This window comes from Pomacea canaliculata, linkage group LG3 (assembly GCF_003073045.1).
Source record: "Pomacea canaliculata isolate SZHN2017 linkage group LG3, ASM307304v1, whole genome shotgun sequence".
NCBI classification, from domain to species: domain Eukaryota; kingdom Metazoa; phylum Mollusca; class Gastropoda; order Architaenioglossa; family Ampullariidae; genus Pomacea; species Pomacea canaliculata.
This window is the reverse complement of record NC_037592.1, coordinates 31,323,302-31,340,737: the sequence shown is the minus strand read 5'-3', so window position 1 is coordinate 31,340,737 and position 17,436 is coordinate 31,323,302. Positions and strand designations below refer to the sequence as shown.

General features: G+C 41.4%; 2 protein-coding genes across 9 annotated transcripts in view; one reads left to right on the top strand and one right to left on the bottom strand.

Moving 5' to 3' along the window:
• The window catches only part of LOC112560201 (calcium uptake protein 3, mitochondrial-like), a 37,741-nt gene extending 21,454 nt beyond the window's left edge, over positions 1–16,287 (bottom strand). For 3 of the 7 annotated variants that reach the window (XM_025231847.1, XM_025231850.1, XM_025231851.1), the window contains exons 1-5: positions 16,051–16,287; positions 11,093–11,225; positions 8,192–8,302; positions 5,384–5,431; positions 4,887–4,928 (exon numbers count right to left, since the gene is read on the bottom strand). In XM_025231847.1, the coding sequence (XP_025087632.1) occupies positions 4,887–4,928; positions 5,384–5,431; positions 8,192–8,302; positions 11,093–11,225; positions 16,051–16,251 (535 nt within the window). In that variant the 5' untranslated portion in view covers positions 16,252–16,287. The remainder of the gene's footprint in view (positions 1–4,886; positions 4,929–5,383; positions 5,432–8,191; positions 8,303–11,092; positions 11,226–16,050) is intronic. The other 4 variants (XM_025231848.1, XM_025231852.1, XM_025231849.1 and 1 more) reach the window with 2 other exon arrangements.
• Positions 1–17,436, top strand: part of LOC112560202 — a 48,714-nt gene that overhangs the window by 6,946 nt on the left and 24,332 nt on the right. Inside the window, exon 1 of one of the 2 annotated variants that reach the window (XM_025231854.1) lies at positions 16,250–16,369. The exons of the other annotated variant lie outside the window; for it this stretch is intronic. The gene's annotated coding sequence lies outside the window, so the exon portion shown is untranslated. Of the gene's footprint in view, positions 1–16,249; positions 16,370–17,436 lie in introns of those variants that run through there. 2 annotated transcript variants of the gene reach the window in all.

Below are 17,436 nucleotides of genomic sequence, written 5' to 3'. Positions count from 1 at the left end.
GTCCGACAGCATCTGGAGTCTGCACACAAGCATCCTCGCCAACCGAACAGCAAAATGGTCGACGAACCGGTTTTAACCATAAAGCAAGGTGCGAGTACTCTTATCAATGAAAGTTGACAAAACACAGGAAAAAGAAAAATGATAAGTCAATCTACTCCTCGTCCAATAATGAACTTTGTCATCATAACCACGACCGCACCCTGATCGTCCTTCAAACAACAGTTGCCGCCATCTTCGATATCCGACTCGTACAATCAATAATTATAGTTATAGATCACATCGTCGATAGAGGTAGGGAAGTCGTTATCAATCAGCCTAGAATTCAACTTAAAAACGCTTGAACCTATCATAGTTAAGAATCGGTCAAAAAACCTATAAAGGCAGACGCCGTGATTTTAATACAAGTATACTAACTTTGGTCTGCCTTGATATATTTAGGAAATGTGCCAAAATTAATGTCATTCGATCGCTGGTTCAATTAGTGAAAACGAAAGGGAATAAACAAATAAATGATTAAAGAAAAGAATGACACCCCATATATACTCCAGCACATTTGGACGTATGAAAAAAGTTGACGACTGCAGCATGACAAAAGGACAATTCCTCTGTACAGATCCACTCTCTCATTTACAGTAGTTTCAAAGAATATACCAAGCATTATTCGCCTTCTGTTTTGTCCGTTTTAAGAGTTTTGAACATGGAGTTAACAAAAAACAAAACAAAACAAAAGCTGCGGTCTAAGCACAAAAGCTCCCAGGATTACCTGTGGAAACTTTTGAAACATCGAACTTTCAAGAAACTCAGATCAGAACAGGCAGACTACACATATTATGAAAACAGCATGGAGGCGACAGGTAAGGGAAGAGGAGGGGGCGAGACCTCGTCAGCGCTCGCTCCATCTGGACAGCACACGACCAACGGGACGAGTTAGACGGCACGTGAGCACCACGTACAGCAGACCGAAGCTCGGCCTGGCTACGATTGCCGCTACGTCAATATTTTCATACGCGGTAATGCAGGTGGACTACACTTGCACCTGTATCTTTTCTTGCTCGTCCCGAGTCTGCGTAACACGCGGTACTTTTTCTTGCCCTCTTTCTCACCTCCATCCATTCCCTCAAATATGTTGAATACCGCGCGCGACTTTCCGCTCGTCTTTTGTTGTTCCACTCTCCGCCAGGTCACGCTGCTTCTCCGGCACATCGCATCTCTCTTGTCCAAACCAGTCAAGAGCTTGAACTAGACGTTTCAAAATCCTGTACTTTAATGCTTAGTCGTGCGGAAACTAAACATCTAAAAAAGTTTGTTTTAATTTTTGAAGCTAATGCTGTTGTTTTTATAACGGAGACCTGGTTCAAACCTACAGGCGATGAGGTGAAGATAAAAGAACTCCCTCCTCCGCAGTTTTTATTCTTCACTTCTATCCTAAGTCGATAATTATGTATGTCCCGTGTCTGTTATAAATATCCTAATGCCCTTGGCAGAAAAAAAGGCTTCCCCACCCCTTGATCAAGTAAGCATTTTTCATAATCAAGCGAACTCTTCCACTCACCCTTCAGTTCTTCATCTTCACTTATGCATTTTGTTTACGTTTGACACGGTGTCATCACTTTACTGACACTAGCGTTGTTTTTGTTTTGTGATTGTCAGTTCGTTAGAAATTATTCTTTATTATTCTTATTATCGGTAACAGTAGTATGAAGTTGTCAAATAACTTTACCAATGTACGAAGTTTTCGAGGCAGCAATATTTCGCTGTTTGATTCAGCATGTTTATTCTGTTTCTGACGTATACATTGTACATAGTCTAGGAAAGATTGGGAAATAAGTATGTATATATATATATTGTATGCATAAGGTTGCGAATCCGGATCCTTCGTGGCGTGACTCGAGACGCTAGGCGTAGCAAATGTAGCGAGGAGAATCAACTATGCTTTTCACTGCCAGCAAAGCTAACAGATCGTCCCTGAGCCTCCCTCCCCCGTCTGTAACTCCTTCCACCCCGCCTGCTGGCGGCCTTTGCTGTGATCTATATTCTTGTGTCACCGCTGCGACCTCACAGGAAATTCTGCAATACACTGGAGGGCGGTGGGGGAAGGCCGCACCCTTGTGTGCGCTGACCCTCACCTGTAAACACCGCTATCACGTGACTGCACACTGGTTATCGCAAATAATAATAAAAAAAAGGAGTCAACATATTTACTTTCGCGCAGCTGACGATTTTCAGATGCCTGGCTTCTGAGTTGGTGTTTCCGGGAGGACGCTTTCGGGAAATTCTGTCGTCTCGGAAAAGCGAAAGTCTGGGATCTTTGGATTCGGTTCAGATTTACGCCGTTGACTTCCACCACGCTTGTCACACTTCTGAGGACATCGATACCAATCGTCACACCCCGTGATATGAGCAGAAATGCAGCACTCTCTCTATACGTCATTTCCTATAACGCTAACCATTAGAAGCCCACCCCGAATAACGAGACGACACAAGGGTCTAGCAGCCACGGTTGCGGTCAGCAGCAGATGGACATAGACAGTATTTTAGCCATCTGCGTCCCAAACGTCCAGTCGTTGCTTATTCATCATTAACACCGCTAACGGAACTGCTACTTTTTTTTTTAGCCAGACCGCCTCTTTCCCCCTCCCCAACACACCCTTCACTGGTCTATTGTCTTCCCTGTCCTTCATATATTTCTTCCGCACCTGCTACAGAATCCAAAGTCCAGTGCAGCCTTTGTGCTCTGGTTGTTTGCTGCTTCCTAATTCTGATGAACAGCCTGCAACCAAACATGTAGACCGACTTCCCTACCGGCAAAGGCGTCCCCCAAAAGGTCACTGCCGTGTCCCCTGGGTCACTGAGGTAGGTCCACGCTACCCCCTGTCGTATGTACTCATCATTCACCCACACAACAGCTGCCACCCGAAGCTTATCAAAACTCGTTCAAAATATCGTCCTCGCTGTTTTACCAATACACACAGAACCTTGATTATACACCTGTATTCAAATGATCTGGAACCAACTGCGGACGGCAACCCGGGATGTTCTTTTATAATATGTTAACTTATGTTTGGCTTCAAACTGCCGAATTCTTTCTGGACCCTCTTCTGTATTCATTCGCTAATATGGTATTTGCGGAAAGTAGCTGTTTATGGTAAAAGTATCGAGGACGGTGTGTACGCTTTAAAATATATGTATACATACGTGCCTGTTTAGGAAAGAGATTTCAACCTCATGTTACTAAACTTCCTATAAAAGGGACATAAAGTTAACATAATAATTCAAATCCCATAACCCAAAATAAAGGGAAGTAAAAAAAATATATGATGAAAATAACACAACAAACTCAACAAAGTGAAATGAAACAAACTGAAATCCAAGAACGTTGCATAAATTTATAAAACCCATCATAACCACCTTCCGCTGTGTTACAAATCATCCCCAAGTATGAAGATGTTACAGCGGACTATACCTCCCGCCACCACCACCAGCCAGGCCTTTCTTTATATCGGCTTGCTGGTCGTCCGTGGGCAGGACCACAGACAGTAACCAGTCTTGAATATTTTTCCATCATTGTCATTTCGGCAACTCTCACCTAAGCCTGAACTATTCTCTATGCCGCTTTGTTCTCAAGGAAGAAAAGTCATGCGTCCTTTTAAGGTCAATATTAATCAGCTGGTCCGGGCAGTGAACTTTTCTCTCTTGGACTTGTCTAGACATCTTTACGGACTTCCAGCAGTCAGTGACTGACAGCAATATGGAGCGGCTAAAGGGGAACTCATCCCACACAACGCCCCACAACTTTTCACCAGTCGGATTTATTAATCTCTAAGACACTTCATGTCGCCAAGAAAACGGTACATCATTAGTTGTATAAAAAAAAATGCATACATTAATGCATGATGTAGCGGCTTCGAACTCCTGAATAATTTAAATTGTATTCTCTATTCATTATTTAGCCGTTTCTTGTATTGGTCACAGATATTTACTTGCATTTGATTGGTTCATTTGACACTGGAGTGGTGTTGGAGGTAAAGTCTCCTCTCGTCACCCCATACAGCATGGGTTCTTAGTATTCATGTGCTGCTTGGCGCTGTGACAACTCGGCCGATTCATGTCCGTAATGTGAAGTACTTCGAACGCTTGTATTCCTTTGCTTATTCGAGGTGAGTTGAAGCCAGCTGAATTTTACCGCAGTTTTGCTTCATACACAACTCTGAAGAATTCCTAAGTAAGGTTAAGTTTTACCCTTCCCCCCTCCCCTTGTAGTTGTTATTTCTTTAAAAGCTAGAGTGGTAAATCATGTTACTTATTTAAGCAACCAAAACTGTGAACTTTGTGTGCAAGGGAAGATGGGGTAAATAATTTACTTGTTTACTTAAATATGTGTTGATAAAGATAACAGCACCTTGCCATATGGAGATGTTTTATGTCCATGAGAATGTGAAAGATGTCCATTCACCTGGCTTTTGTCCTCATTTTCCACTTTCCATAACACCCCCTTCCGATATTTCCTCTGAACAGTTGGTTCACTGTTCAAATATCTTCATCGTCATCCCCATAATTACTACTAAGACAACATCTACGACATCTAAGACTTGTCCGCTTAATCACATTTTAGAGCTCACATTTTTGTCCGTGAGACGTTGTCTTAAAAAAAAAAAAAAAACAAAACAAACCTGCAAATCAACAAAGTGTAACAGGCAGTGAAAGAATATGTAGATTTGCGCAGTAGGGATTAAGATGGCATGGAGGCAAAAGGCAATAAGAAATTTTTTAAAAATAAAAATATAATTATTATACTCCGGCAAAAAGCAGGGCAATGTACAGCACAAAAGCAAAGCCTGATGACCTGAATTAGACGCTAGCAGTAGTAAACCTTTTGCTATTCATACCATCTGGTTTATCACCTTCTTTCCAGGGCGGGCTGGAATGCACTGGATGCAAAAGTACGTAAATTAAAGTTATTTTACATGGAATAAGAAGTAATCTATCTCGGAGAAAACGTTAATGCCTATAAAAGATACGCGGATCAAAAACAACAAAAAACAAAAACAATTTCGTATGCTAGTGTAACTGAAAAGAACGGATTGCATTAGAATGAAAATAAGATTTTCAAATTAACAAATAAGGCTTTTAAATTCTGTCTACAACACTGCAAAGAAACGAAGACTAACAGAAATCAGGAAAAGGCATACTTTGTTTAGACAGCTATGTGTAGCTTTAGAACAAGACCATAACCGAAGACAAATAAGCAAAGTGACCAGACAAAGAAAGCTTTACTGACAAGTCCGACCAAAAAAAGCAAGTATGAGCTAGCTATTAAAGCAGTACTAAAGGCATACCAGAAACCACAAAAAATTTAGCCAAATTCTGCCGTCAGTTCACTTACTCGTCAGCACGCACAGGAGAAACAAATATTCGGTGTAGGAGATGATTCCTGCAACAACAAAAAAAGTCATTAAAAAATTTAAAGCAGTAACAACAACAAATCAGTTCATCGCGTAAAACGTTTTGTTAACAGTTATTAATATGACAACAGTGAGAAGGATAGACAGGAAGACAGTGAAAGGAGGGTGGGCGAGAGAGGAGGGACTCATTGTGACCATTAATATTACGACTTAACTTGAGATATTTGTATGTTTTCGGGGAAGTGTTTCCTTCTCGCTCTATAATCTTTGCTTCCACGCCATCACCGGCAGAACGTTTAAATTCCTAGCAGAAAGTAACGGTGCGAGCGTGGCCTCGGGGCTGTACTTTCACCGCGTGCCGTCAAGAACATTCTGTCGCTCGCTCGAAGGGATCACGCTTGGGTGACAGTGGACACTGATACCCCACCACCCGCATTCCGCTGCCTTTCCCCGTCCAAACCTTGAAATATTGTCTGACCCGATAGTGGTGTATCCTAACACGCTTTCAGTCTAGTGCTCAAAGATCAGGAAAAATAAAAGAGAAGGAAAGGAGGGAGAACAGTCAGGTGAAAAAAGAAAGAAAGAAAGAAAAAAAAAATAAGCGCTGGACCCCGGGGAGAACCGCATGTTTAACAAATGAAGCTACTGGCAACTAGTTCCATTAGGACAAACGTCGCCTGGCTAGTCTACTGCTGGTAAGGTGGGGAAAAAAAACCCGAGCGTGCAAGGCGCCTGCATTCAACGGGCGGTAGAACTCTCAATCAGTTCAGTTTATCCCATATCTGGCGTTCCTTCCATGCACCAGACGTAGGGTATGGAGGGAAACAGCGGGGAGTAAATGCCTAGCTAATAAACAAGCACATTGAAATATGCCGGAGTTCCAGCGCAATATTTCTGCCTAGCATTGTGAGCACAACAATGCGCATACGGGAAGAAAATAAAAACTCCTTGCCACGACAAATAAAATCTCTGATTTCTTCAGATGAACTAAGTGCTTTAACTGCAGTCTCCAGTTTGCTCCCGCAAAATTCTGATCAGCACAAGTGTTAAACACTTTCTTCCGAAAAACACTCTCTCTGCACCAAGTATGAAATGTGAGTCATGGTTATCTAGCAACGGCCGCCAAGCCGGCAGAAATCTCTGGCAACCTGTACCGTGCCATGTTTAGTCTTTCACTCAAGCCCACCTCCTTTCCAGCATTGTCCCCTGATTCGTCTACTTGACACGTTGCGCTCTTCAAAGGAGCTGTGTGAGATATCAACATTAAAAAACCAACTTTGAAAAAAAAAATTACTATGCAAAACAAACAAGCTAGCAAGTGCCAAAAGAAAACTCCAGAATCGCTTATCAGAAGCTATAGTTTCCAGCTGCTTCGAGGCTGCTCAAGGTTGTCAGGCCGACTACGCCGGGCGTCGATGACAAGAGAGGGCGACACTAGGCGGAGGTGGTTTGTTCCTAGGAAGGACGCAGCACTTGTGGCGGTGCTTGTAACCACAGTCGCTCTTGGGCAGGAGGACGTAGCGGAGTGTACTCACTGGAGCTTGTAAGTAAAGCTCTGTCCTTTCTCTGCTTGAGAACATGGCGGAAGTAGGGAAGGTGAAGGGTGGCTGTTTGGATGCTGGGTACTTGCGTACTAGCCTTGCGATATGAAAAAATAATCCGGAAATTTTACCTGAACAGAATGCAAAACCAAAGAGAACAGACAACCTGAGAAGTTTGCTATTTTAAGCAAATCCTAGTTTTCTTCTTCATCCAACTCTTTCTTCTCTTAAGAAAAAAAAAACAACAAAAAAACATAGCTTCGAGACATGTACCACAAGAAATTCACGCAAAGCCAGAACTGCTTTCTATTAGGTTTTTCTCGCTAACATGATGACAAGTAACACCAGCATCTGGGCTCACGTGACACCAGACTGATGAAGCTTTGATCACTTCAGGAACTGGAACTACTTCTGTCCTGCCAAGACTTCTTTCGTTGTCATGGTGTGTTGGTGCCATATCCTTTCTCTGCATGTGAACACGGTGGTGGAGGAAGGAGGGCCTGTGCATTCATTCGTCATCACTGTGACGCGTGGTGTTAAAAAAAAAACACTCCTGAAACATCGCATGCTCTTTGCTACGCTATTAACTTCTGCGGCAACCATTCACAACCAGGTAAGGTGCGGGAGGAGCGATTTAAACAGGATAGAGTGTGGATGAACACCGTGCCAGCAACTGAAACCATACCTCGGATTTTAACAGGGAAACAAAAACAAACAAACAAACAAACAAACAAACAGATGAATTAGTAACAAAAATAAACTACAACTAGCACAGCTGTGCTCTGCTCGAGCTATCATCTCTTTTGCGCTTATGAAATTATACCCGAAAATTGTACGACGCAAGTTGCGAAATGCCTTTTTGACCTCTTCTGGGCTCACGTTTTCAAAGGTTGGTGAGTTAAGGCTGCTATTCTATGTTAATTTACATTTGCTCTCTTTATGCCCCTCCCACTCTCTCCATTCTCCTCTCATACGGTGTGCATGTCATTGGGTGCAGATGCGTTTGGATGTTTCAAGAAAAACGGAAAAGGGGAAGAGTGATGGAGACCAGCAAATAATGGGGAAAAATGACGGAAATCGTAAAAACAATCTTTATTAACAAGTTCAAAAAAATGACAAATGAGGAAACAGATGCTAACATTATATATGTAGATTATTTAGATTGGCATATCTGCTATTTTTAGGGTTTATGAGAGAAAAATAGATGCAGATGGTCTGACAGAATCCCTGACTGATCGCGACATCTACCTTTGTCGTGGATACTGCGGAAGAGATGTTCAGATCCTTGTGATCGCTTGGGTGTGCTCCTCAGCCAGCTCTCCAGTTCGTGCCTGGTCAGTTTCCCTCGTCCGATGCGCGCTGCAACAACAGAAAGAAGACAATTAAAAATTTTAAAAACCCTCCCCCACCCTAAACCCTGACAAAGCTATCCCAAGTCGCGCGGCTTCAGTGGACATGTGCACGACACGTGCAGCAGCAGCAGCAGCCACCGATGTCGTTCATTCCCGCAGGATCATGTCTTGGCTCACTGTTTGGGAGGAGGGGGGAACCTTTATTTTGGCGGGAGGGAAAAACGATCCCACCTCCCGATGTCGCGTTCATCGACGCCTACGCAATAAGACGTCCACAAAATTAAACATCCCCCAGTGCGTTCAGTTATCGCCCCTCTACGACATGCTGCTGTTTGAGCCGAGGGACGCCCCTGGAAACAGGTTGGTCGCATTCCGTAATGAAGAGGCTGGACAATTTTTTTTCCCAGTGAGTCCTTTATTGTGTGGTTTAAACGATGCGACAAAGACATTGAGGAGCTGGCACTACAGCCTTAACGGCATATAAAGGTAATCGCAGTTTCTCGTCCCTTTTCTGGACTCGCCCTCATGCACTCCAAGGCAAACGAGTCAGTGACTGCGCCTGGCGGTGTCAGGGTCTTTTAAAAAAAACCTGTGTCAAAAACATCTTCATTCACAAAACGGGAATGGAAAATTATCCCTTTTGAACTGACAAAAGGTAAGTGAAGTGAAGTAACGTTTCATGATCTATGTTGCGACGGTCTAAAACAGATTAGACATCGTAAGTCTGGTTCGTATTCTCCTATTCGCACCCTATTACATCATAGCACATATGCGAAAACGAAATACTCGTTTAAATTTAAAAAAAAAAAAACAATAATAAGGAACTGGATCAGCATTTCAACGCGGGTGTTAATCTAAGCACGTGCGATTGTCTCCGGCCGTATGGGATCGAGATGGAGATAGTGTAGGTTTGTTGTCTGCTGCCACCCATTCCTCTTCTTGCGCTGGACAACCCACGTTGCTGTTCTGTGTCTCGGATGCTGACATTGTCAAGTCGACTGCTACAACATTTTTGCTGATCTGGAGACCTGAGGTTCCTCAGGCAAATGTGGCAAATGTGCTTCCTTTTAATGTTTCCTGCGGTTTGTGTCATGCATTGCATTGTTACGTGGAAAGTTATGTGTGTTTACTGGGCCGAGGGCAGATGTCAGTAAATCATCAGATGGCATTTAATCTGATACTGGGCATGTGAACGTCGCTAGCTGGTTATTTTTTTGTTAAAAATGGGCTAATTTGGAATGCGGAAGTGGCTAGGAGATATATTTTAGCACCCTTTACGGAAGACGTGGCGGACTATAGGAAGTTTTCTGTTTACGCCACTCTGATATCACACACGCCTGGCATCTAGGCATACTCACTACTCACGCTCCTACCCACTCTCTTCGGTCTCATATGTGCAACAGTCGGAGACAGTTCTGTGTGTACCTCCTGAAACATTACTCTGTGAATTCCAATGCCAACCCTTAATAGTGTCTCCAAAGAAGAAGATTCATTCTTCTGTCTATTGCTGATCCTCTCGTTATATTACCATAATTAATGTACATATACTAAGGTATGATCGAAAGTCCTAACATTTTTACCCGTAACCCGGTCGTAAGTCGAGAACTACCTGTACTATAAGCATGTACATATATGCGAAAAAGACCGGCAACAGCGTACAAATAAAACAATACTGTATGTGAATTCTACATTCTGTAGCAAAACTGACAAAGTCGCGGTCTCCTGTGTGTGTGTTTCCCAAGACCGATCTTAACCGGTCAAATATCGACGAACATTCGATCGAGCTCTGCAAGAGTTCTGCATGATGCTAATATAGAAATTTTGTAAACTTGATCAAACCCTTGTCCATAGCTCTCCGGTTAAGAAGGGTCTTTACTGAAGGATATCCCCTATATAAACCAAAAATATCACCAACTATAAACAAAAAACTCATATTTCACCATCATGGAGTCCTTAAACGTGATGCTGACATGTTGCAACTGGAACGTTTCGTTCCTTATATATATATTAAAAAAAACAAAAAAAAACCGCCGGTGTGGGAATGGTAGATAATCTGTCCGATAGAGCCTTCCATGCCTGTAATGCCGATACCGTGAACAGTTGCGGCCAATATTTTAAAATAAGAACCCTCTTCTTTCGTTCTATAAAGGGCACTGTGTCGGCCATCTGTTTGTGACGATAAATGATAATGTGCTTGAATGAGTCCAGATTTAAGGACGCTGCTGGCCTGTGGTATTTCCAAACCATCCTAGAAAGTGTCAAGAGATTATTCACTAAGCACGTATACAAGCTGTTTGAGTAAAAAGAACCTTTGGAAATAAAAAGATATCAATTTAGGTCTCTCTCTCAACCTTTTTTTAAAACAGAGATTTCCAAAAATAAACGGCACTTAGTTTTGCCGCTCTTTTAAAAAAAGATGCTGAAGCCAAAATCGTAAATATCAAATTACTGAGATGAAACTACTCCGAGCGGCCACCATGTTGTCACTAGCCACCAAAACCCACAAACACTATCACATACTCCACAAAGCTCGAAAAACACCAAACCTCGACAGGTGCTTCCAGAGCTTCTTTTTGATAAGGAGGTTGTTTTTTTTTAATCCTCGGAAGGGGTAGAGCTTTCAATGGGACAAGAGGAACCGATCACACACCGCGTGTGCTAGCCTAGCCAGTTTACCATTTTGCTTATTCCACGCAACATCAAACGACGATATCTTGGAATGACGACTTGTTAAGGTTAATGATAAATTTTATTTCAAAAGTAAATAAGAAAATTGGAATTCTGCGGTAATACTTACGTCGTGGAGCTTTCTCTGTGACAGATTCTAAGAAGTCTTGTGGGGTCATATAAGCGATCCCGTCATATTCCACCGAGGCAAAATTGTGAAAACGAAGCTCCCGGTAAGACATCTTCCTGTCAGCTTTCTCGTTCTGTAAAAGCACAAAGAATGTTCATTAACTTTAACTGTGCTTAAATCCCACACAGCTGATTCATTCATGAAAAAAGAAAATGTTTGGTAGCGCCCTTGTCCCCGCTTCACTTATGGTCTAGCTTGGGTCATCATTCATGCTGCGTCTGACCCTGTGAGATCCTGGCTCGGGTAACAAACTTTCAAGCTGTTCCTTTTCTTTAAATTGGATTATATGGTAGGCAGGTAAAAAAAAAAGTGTTTCCGCCGTACTGCTCAAGGACTTCTCAAATAGCAAAAAAGCTCTGTTCGCGGGTCATCGTAAAAAGGTGCCAATGTCTGAAGCGTAATTACGGGAATTAAAAGCACCAGGTCAGGGTCTCTGGCATCGCAAAGAGGTTACATTCAGTTTTATTCACGACATTTTCAATTTTATTTCCCTCCTGTCGAGTAGGCAACTGCTAACTCTTCATCCTACGTCGTCGCCCTCGTTATCTGAAAATTCTACGTCTACCACAAAAAAAAAGTCCTTAGGTGCAGCATACATTTAGTGCACACATCAACGAACTACAACCGCTTACTCCTTTTCCAGGCGGCATTATTCTCGCGCGCAGTGAATTGGTCTCAGTTCGGTCGCACTTCGCGTACAACCTTTAACATCCGAAAACGTGTGGGTGTGTGTTGGAAATGGACAATGGCGGCATTGTAAATCTAAGAAATTAATTAAAAACTGCTGAGCACGGATAAGAGATTAAAAAAAAGGGGGTGACATAAAAGAAGTACTGTACAGCGTTAACTATACATGCATACGACACCAATGGGAAGTGGCAAAAGCTCGCCATCAGATTGTGTCAGTTTAGATTTTGAGATTTTCGGGGTCTTTGTTTTTCGAATTTCTGCGTGATTGTTCAGTGTTCACTGATTACTACAAGAATAGTCACACGGTGTGTGGGACTCAGAGGACGCTAAAAAAGAGTTTTATAAAAAGTCGGGTGCCTGAAGTGAGGTATCCATGTACGATCCAGAGGGAGTGGAGCCGAGAATATTGAACAGAGAGGAGTAGTGCGCCGTTGATGAACTCTTCAATGTATCGAGTGATAAGGGTATTTTAGAGGTTTTTTCTGCATCACTTAGAAATTAGGCCCGGGCCTTGTCAAATCGCTTGACTTGGAATTTAAGGATTTTCGAATGAGGTTCAGAAATAGGAGAATAGTATCGACTTTTATCGAAGCAGACGACGTGACGTCACATGGTAACCGTCCGTGCCTATTTCCCCGTTCTACTCCGACAGGCTTGTAATTGCCAGAGACGGTTACGCTACAACGCATTTGTAGCTAGTCCATTATTTCAAACTTACGAGACTTATTTCCTGGCAACACTACCGCATGCGAGTACATTCCCACGAGACTCGACATTCTGTGGCTATGTAAACAATTACTGCGGCAAGTTATTTAATCAGAATGCACTCACAATTCATTTAACAGTTTAACTGGATAAAACTTTATAGTCTAAGCAATATCTGACTCACAAATATATGTGTGTGTGTTGGGGGGGAATCTCTCATCAAGGATTCAAAGTCATTTTTATGGTCAATTCAACAGAGCAAATCTAGGTATTTGAAGATTCTTTTAGTGTCACACAATCTCATTTCCTCTACCATGAAATTTATTTTAAATAAAAGAGCCACTATTAATATGCAGCAAAGGTAATTACATGAAAAATATGGGCATTCCATCATTAATTACAACACTAGTAAACTAGAAACACTCATCTCATAGGTAAATATCATTTCTTCCACCCAGAATCGCAGCCTTGTAACTGTCTAATGAAATCACATTTGGTAATTAACTAATGGTAGGGTCTTTCAGAAATAATAATGCTATTGCTAGATGCATCTGAGAAAGTAATACACAAAGAACATGGTGTACATGCACAGTATTCCAAGAAAAAGGACTGATCCAGAAAATTAACATGTGAGTAGGCCCGTTAGTGTCTTTGGCAGAGAAACCAAAGATTGCTAGTTTGAGGGTGGCTTTAGCTGGTGACTGGGGAAACTTTATTTGTCCACTGAAAAAGATTTATCAGGGAGGTTAAAAGGCAACATAGAGGAATAAACTAAACCTTCTATTTGCTGTGCCCAGTTTCATGATAAAATATTTACAGTTCACTGCCCCTACCGTCATTAAGCTATGCTTAAGTTTACCCACCAATGTTCATGAATGGATAGCTGTCAATGCCCTATCCCTTGCTCTCTATTAAGCCTCAGACGTCAGGCAAGGTATATCCATTTGGAACGTGAATGCACAAAACTGAATCTTAATAATGAACTAGTTTTTTAAAGTCGAACATACATTTTGTTTCAAACATTTAGTAGAAAACAAGTGTCTTTACACATAGTTCTATCCATGACAAATCTGTAACTAAGCATAAGCAAAGGAAAACAGATATAGTTGGTCTCCGGCATCAGTACTGGTACCTGCTGTGGCACATGTCACCAGTCAATTACATAAAATCTAAGTTCATGCCTTTGCACCAGATCATTTCTAAGTGAGACAGTTCATTTGTAGGTTAGGCACAAGCAACTACAAATAGGTGAATAACTGAAGTATTACATAAGAAACCTGTCATTAAAAAAGGTAGACTGGCATATGTTTGCAGCACAAATTTCAAGGTTCAATTATTGAGGTGAACATTAGTTGTAAAGTACTTTCGGAAAAAGCATAGTTTTACAATGGCAAGCTCCAGATAATGCCATTATCTGACCACAGAATTTGCTGGTCTGGGGTTCTTCCAACATTTTTACACCAAAATCTGCAAAATTCTTACACAGAATCTTAACTTTGGAGGATTTTACAAAGAAGTATATAAAATGAGGAGCTCGAGCTCATCTACTGCCCACTGTCATTCTTTGGCAAATATGTCAGATTTAATAAATGATGCTTTTGATTTTTGAAACTGCTAAAAACTGAATGCTGAGTAAACTTTAAAATACATCAATACTGTAATATTTGCAGAAAACAAGCTACACCTAAATTTTTTTAAAATTTCTTATAAATGAATAAACTGAAAGACAGGAGAAAGATGTTTTTACAAGAGGAAAATATGGAGAGGAGTGGGAGAAAAATATTTAGACAGTATTTCCTTCACCTCTTCCCAATAACTTACACCTGACCTCCATGACAGGTATCACTTCCATCTGTTCTGTTTAAGAACAACCTATCCTTAAAGTTTTTAAGCAGCATTTCCACAATTTCATACTCCTATCGAGTCTTAGACTGACTTCTGACAGTTGGATATGATCCCACATCTGGGACAACACCAATACATAAAGTGTGTGTGTGTGTGAGAGAGAGCGAGAGACAAAAACAGACAGAGAGATGGGAGGAAGGAGGGAGAGAAAGGGAAGCAATATAGAATGTGATCATAAACTTGAAAAAGTATATCTGCATCTTAAATAACAGACCATCTGAACAGAAACAAGAGGGGATGGGGTAAAGTTATTGTGTTGCCAACTGTTGCCTTTTCTTATACACAGTGAAAGGAATGTGACTTCAGTAATAAGTCTTACAAATTTAAAGAGGAGAAAAAACATGAAAACAGAAAAGTAGGATTGGGAAAGGAGAGAAAAGAAAATCACTAACTGAACAAAAGACTAACAGACAACATGAGTCTCAACAGGTGAAAAGAATGGGATGAAAATTCAAAGGTTGAATTATTTTCTCTTCGCCAAAAAACTAGGAAAACATTTGTAATTTGATGTTTCACTTTAGAACAATTACTTTAAAATTCTATCAGTTTATAGGTACAATATATTTATAAATTGTTAAATATAACAAAAACTTAGTAATATCTCATATTTACACACTTTCCTACTGATAGTTCTCCTTTATTTACTGAGGAAACAGTGGAATTAATGATTTGCAAGAACAGGGATCATTTGTTTGTAAAAGTAGTGCAATGTTTATATTGTTTGTATATAATTGTTGGTACATTCTAACTTTCAAATCACTGATTATTATTATGTCTCAACAAATGAAGAAATCACTTTACACACAAAGTCATTCACATATTTAAAAAAATGAATATTTATTTAAGCTTAGTAACTGCACTATAGTATATAATCACAAACAGAAAGGTCATATTTGTGTCCTAACATGCTACAGCCTTGCCATTATGGTTGAATAATTTTCCCATGACACATGAGACAAAATTGTTTTTAAGCAGACAGCTACTAGGTCAGAAGGACTGCAAGTTTTACCATGATATACAAGCATAAGAAATAACTGAGTCTCAAATAACGCTGTGCATTGAAATCCCTGTGACCCACCAAGGTTTCAATGAATTAAAACTATCTTTTTGGTGTTGCATGGTAACTGTTTCAACATGTTCGAGCATAGTAGGTAACTTGATCCCCTGCCCCCACCAGCAAGGGAAACGTGAAAACTAAAAGGTCTATTGTTTGACTTGCAAGACCAGCGTACGAAAGGCAAGAACATACACATCTCTTTTGCGAAGCTTTGCCGTACAAAGAGAGAAGCGAAACCTGACACATCATCTGTGACCTAGCAAAGGGGAAGTGGTCGGGTGTGCATAAAGCTATGCCTGCAGGTCTCGCTCGAAATACCACTTACGTGGTTCTGTCCCTTGGACTGCTACCTGTGCTTACCGTCGTAAAAACAAGAAAATAAACAGGGTTTTTTTCCCCACGCTGGTCAGTTACTCCTTACATTGCGGGGAATACATGCTTAATAATTATAAAACAAGCACACACAAAAAAAGGAGTTGGGAAAGAAAGGATGGGAGGTGCAAACAGGTCTGTAGTAGTGCAGTAAGATACCAACACCAACCTCTTCCTGACTTGCGTACAGCACAGGAACAAACCGCAATTTATCTCGCATCCACACGTGAACGAAGTAAAGTGCGCCACCTCCCACGGCCGAGGCCATTAGAGAATAAATACATCGTCTAGCTGTACGATTTGAGGACTGACTGATCCGCAAAGAGGCACATTGTCGCGCTAACCGGACTAGAAGCTGCGGGACGGCCATTTTCTCACGTCTGCTTTGACGCGCATGCGCAGGACAAGTCTGAACCTGCAGCGGCAGTATAAAAAGTTAGAGGTATAAGGGTCTGTGCTTCAAACGGCTCACAGAACTACTGTCAACGGTAAATCCAGTTTCATTTCATTTTCTATTATTTCTTCGCTCGTACTAATCACTCTTCTCCTCACAGACCTGTTGGGATTGTTGTGTTGATTTACTTTTCTGACGTTTTCACACCTGATTGCACTGTTTGATCACTTGCAACCACTTTCTTCTTGGGTGTGATTAGACTGCTCCGGGTATCTAGGCCATTCATTGAGGATTGCTTTATATTTTATAATCTTGTCGTAGTGATCAACTGACTTGGAAGGGGTACCTGACGCAGTGTTTTGGGCTGACAGTGCGTGTCGATGTCTATAGCTTACACATGACTGTTGATTATACAAATATAAGCTCGAGCCGTTGTAATAACGCTGCAAGGGGTTCAAAGTAAAAGTACATAGGTCTGTCTTTATCTAGAACGACACTGGCTATTTAAGAAAGTTATATTTCAGCTCAGTGTGACTAGACACATTTAAGCGTTCGTGTTTTAAAAAATAAATTATGTTTCTAGAACTTTCTTCATTCACATTTGATTGGGTTGATCACATCCCGCTTCCCCCCGCCTCGCCGTTTCTCTTGTCTGTTTATTCTGCTGAATTGCAGTGTTGTTGGTCATGAACGTGTAGCATGAAGTAGAATAATAAACTATGTACTTGTTTGCACAGTTTAAAAAAATTTAATACGTTGTTCATCTTTAGTAAGGCATTAGACCATTTTTTTTCGGGGAGGAGGGAGGAGTATTCTTCTGTATTTATGTTGTGCATCACTGATGTGCAGCAGAGGTTTAAACGTTTGTGGATTGCCGTATACCCACCGTGTGTACGCACTCACACACTGCATGAATGGGGCGATGGCGAAAAGCTTAGCTGGCGAAATCCAACCGACACTGTTGTAGATGCATGCTGTCCGCGCTCACAGATTGATCAGGTGGGAGGAAGGGTTGTAGGGGGAGCAGCACGTTAGCTACTCCCAGCTCCGCCGTCTGCTCTATTGAAAAAAAAAAAGAGAGAACTCGGACGGAGAGATTTCACTCATTCATTAGTTTGTGTGTCTTCTTTGTGCGTTTTGTGTCTGTTTTTACTTTTGCTC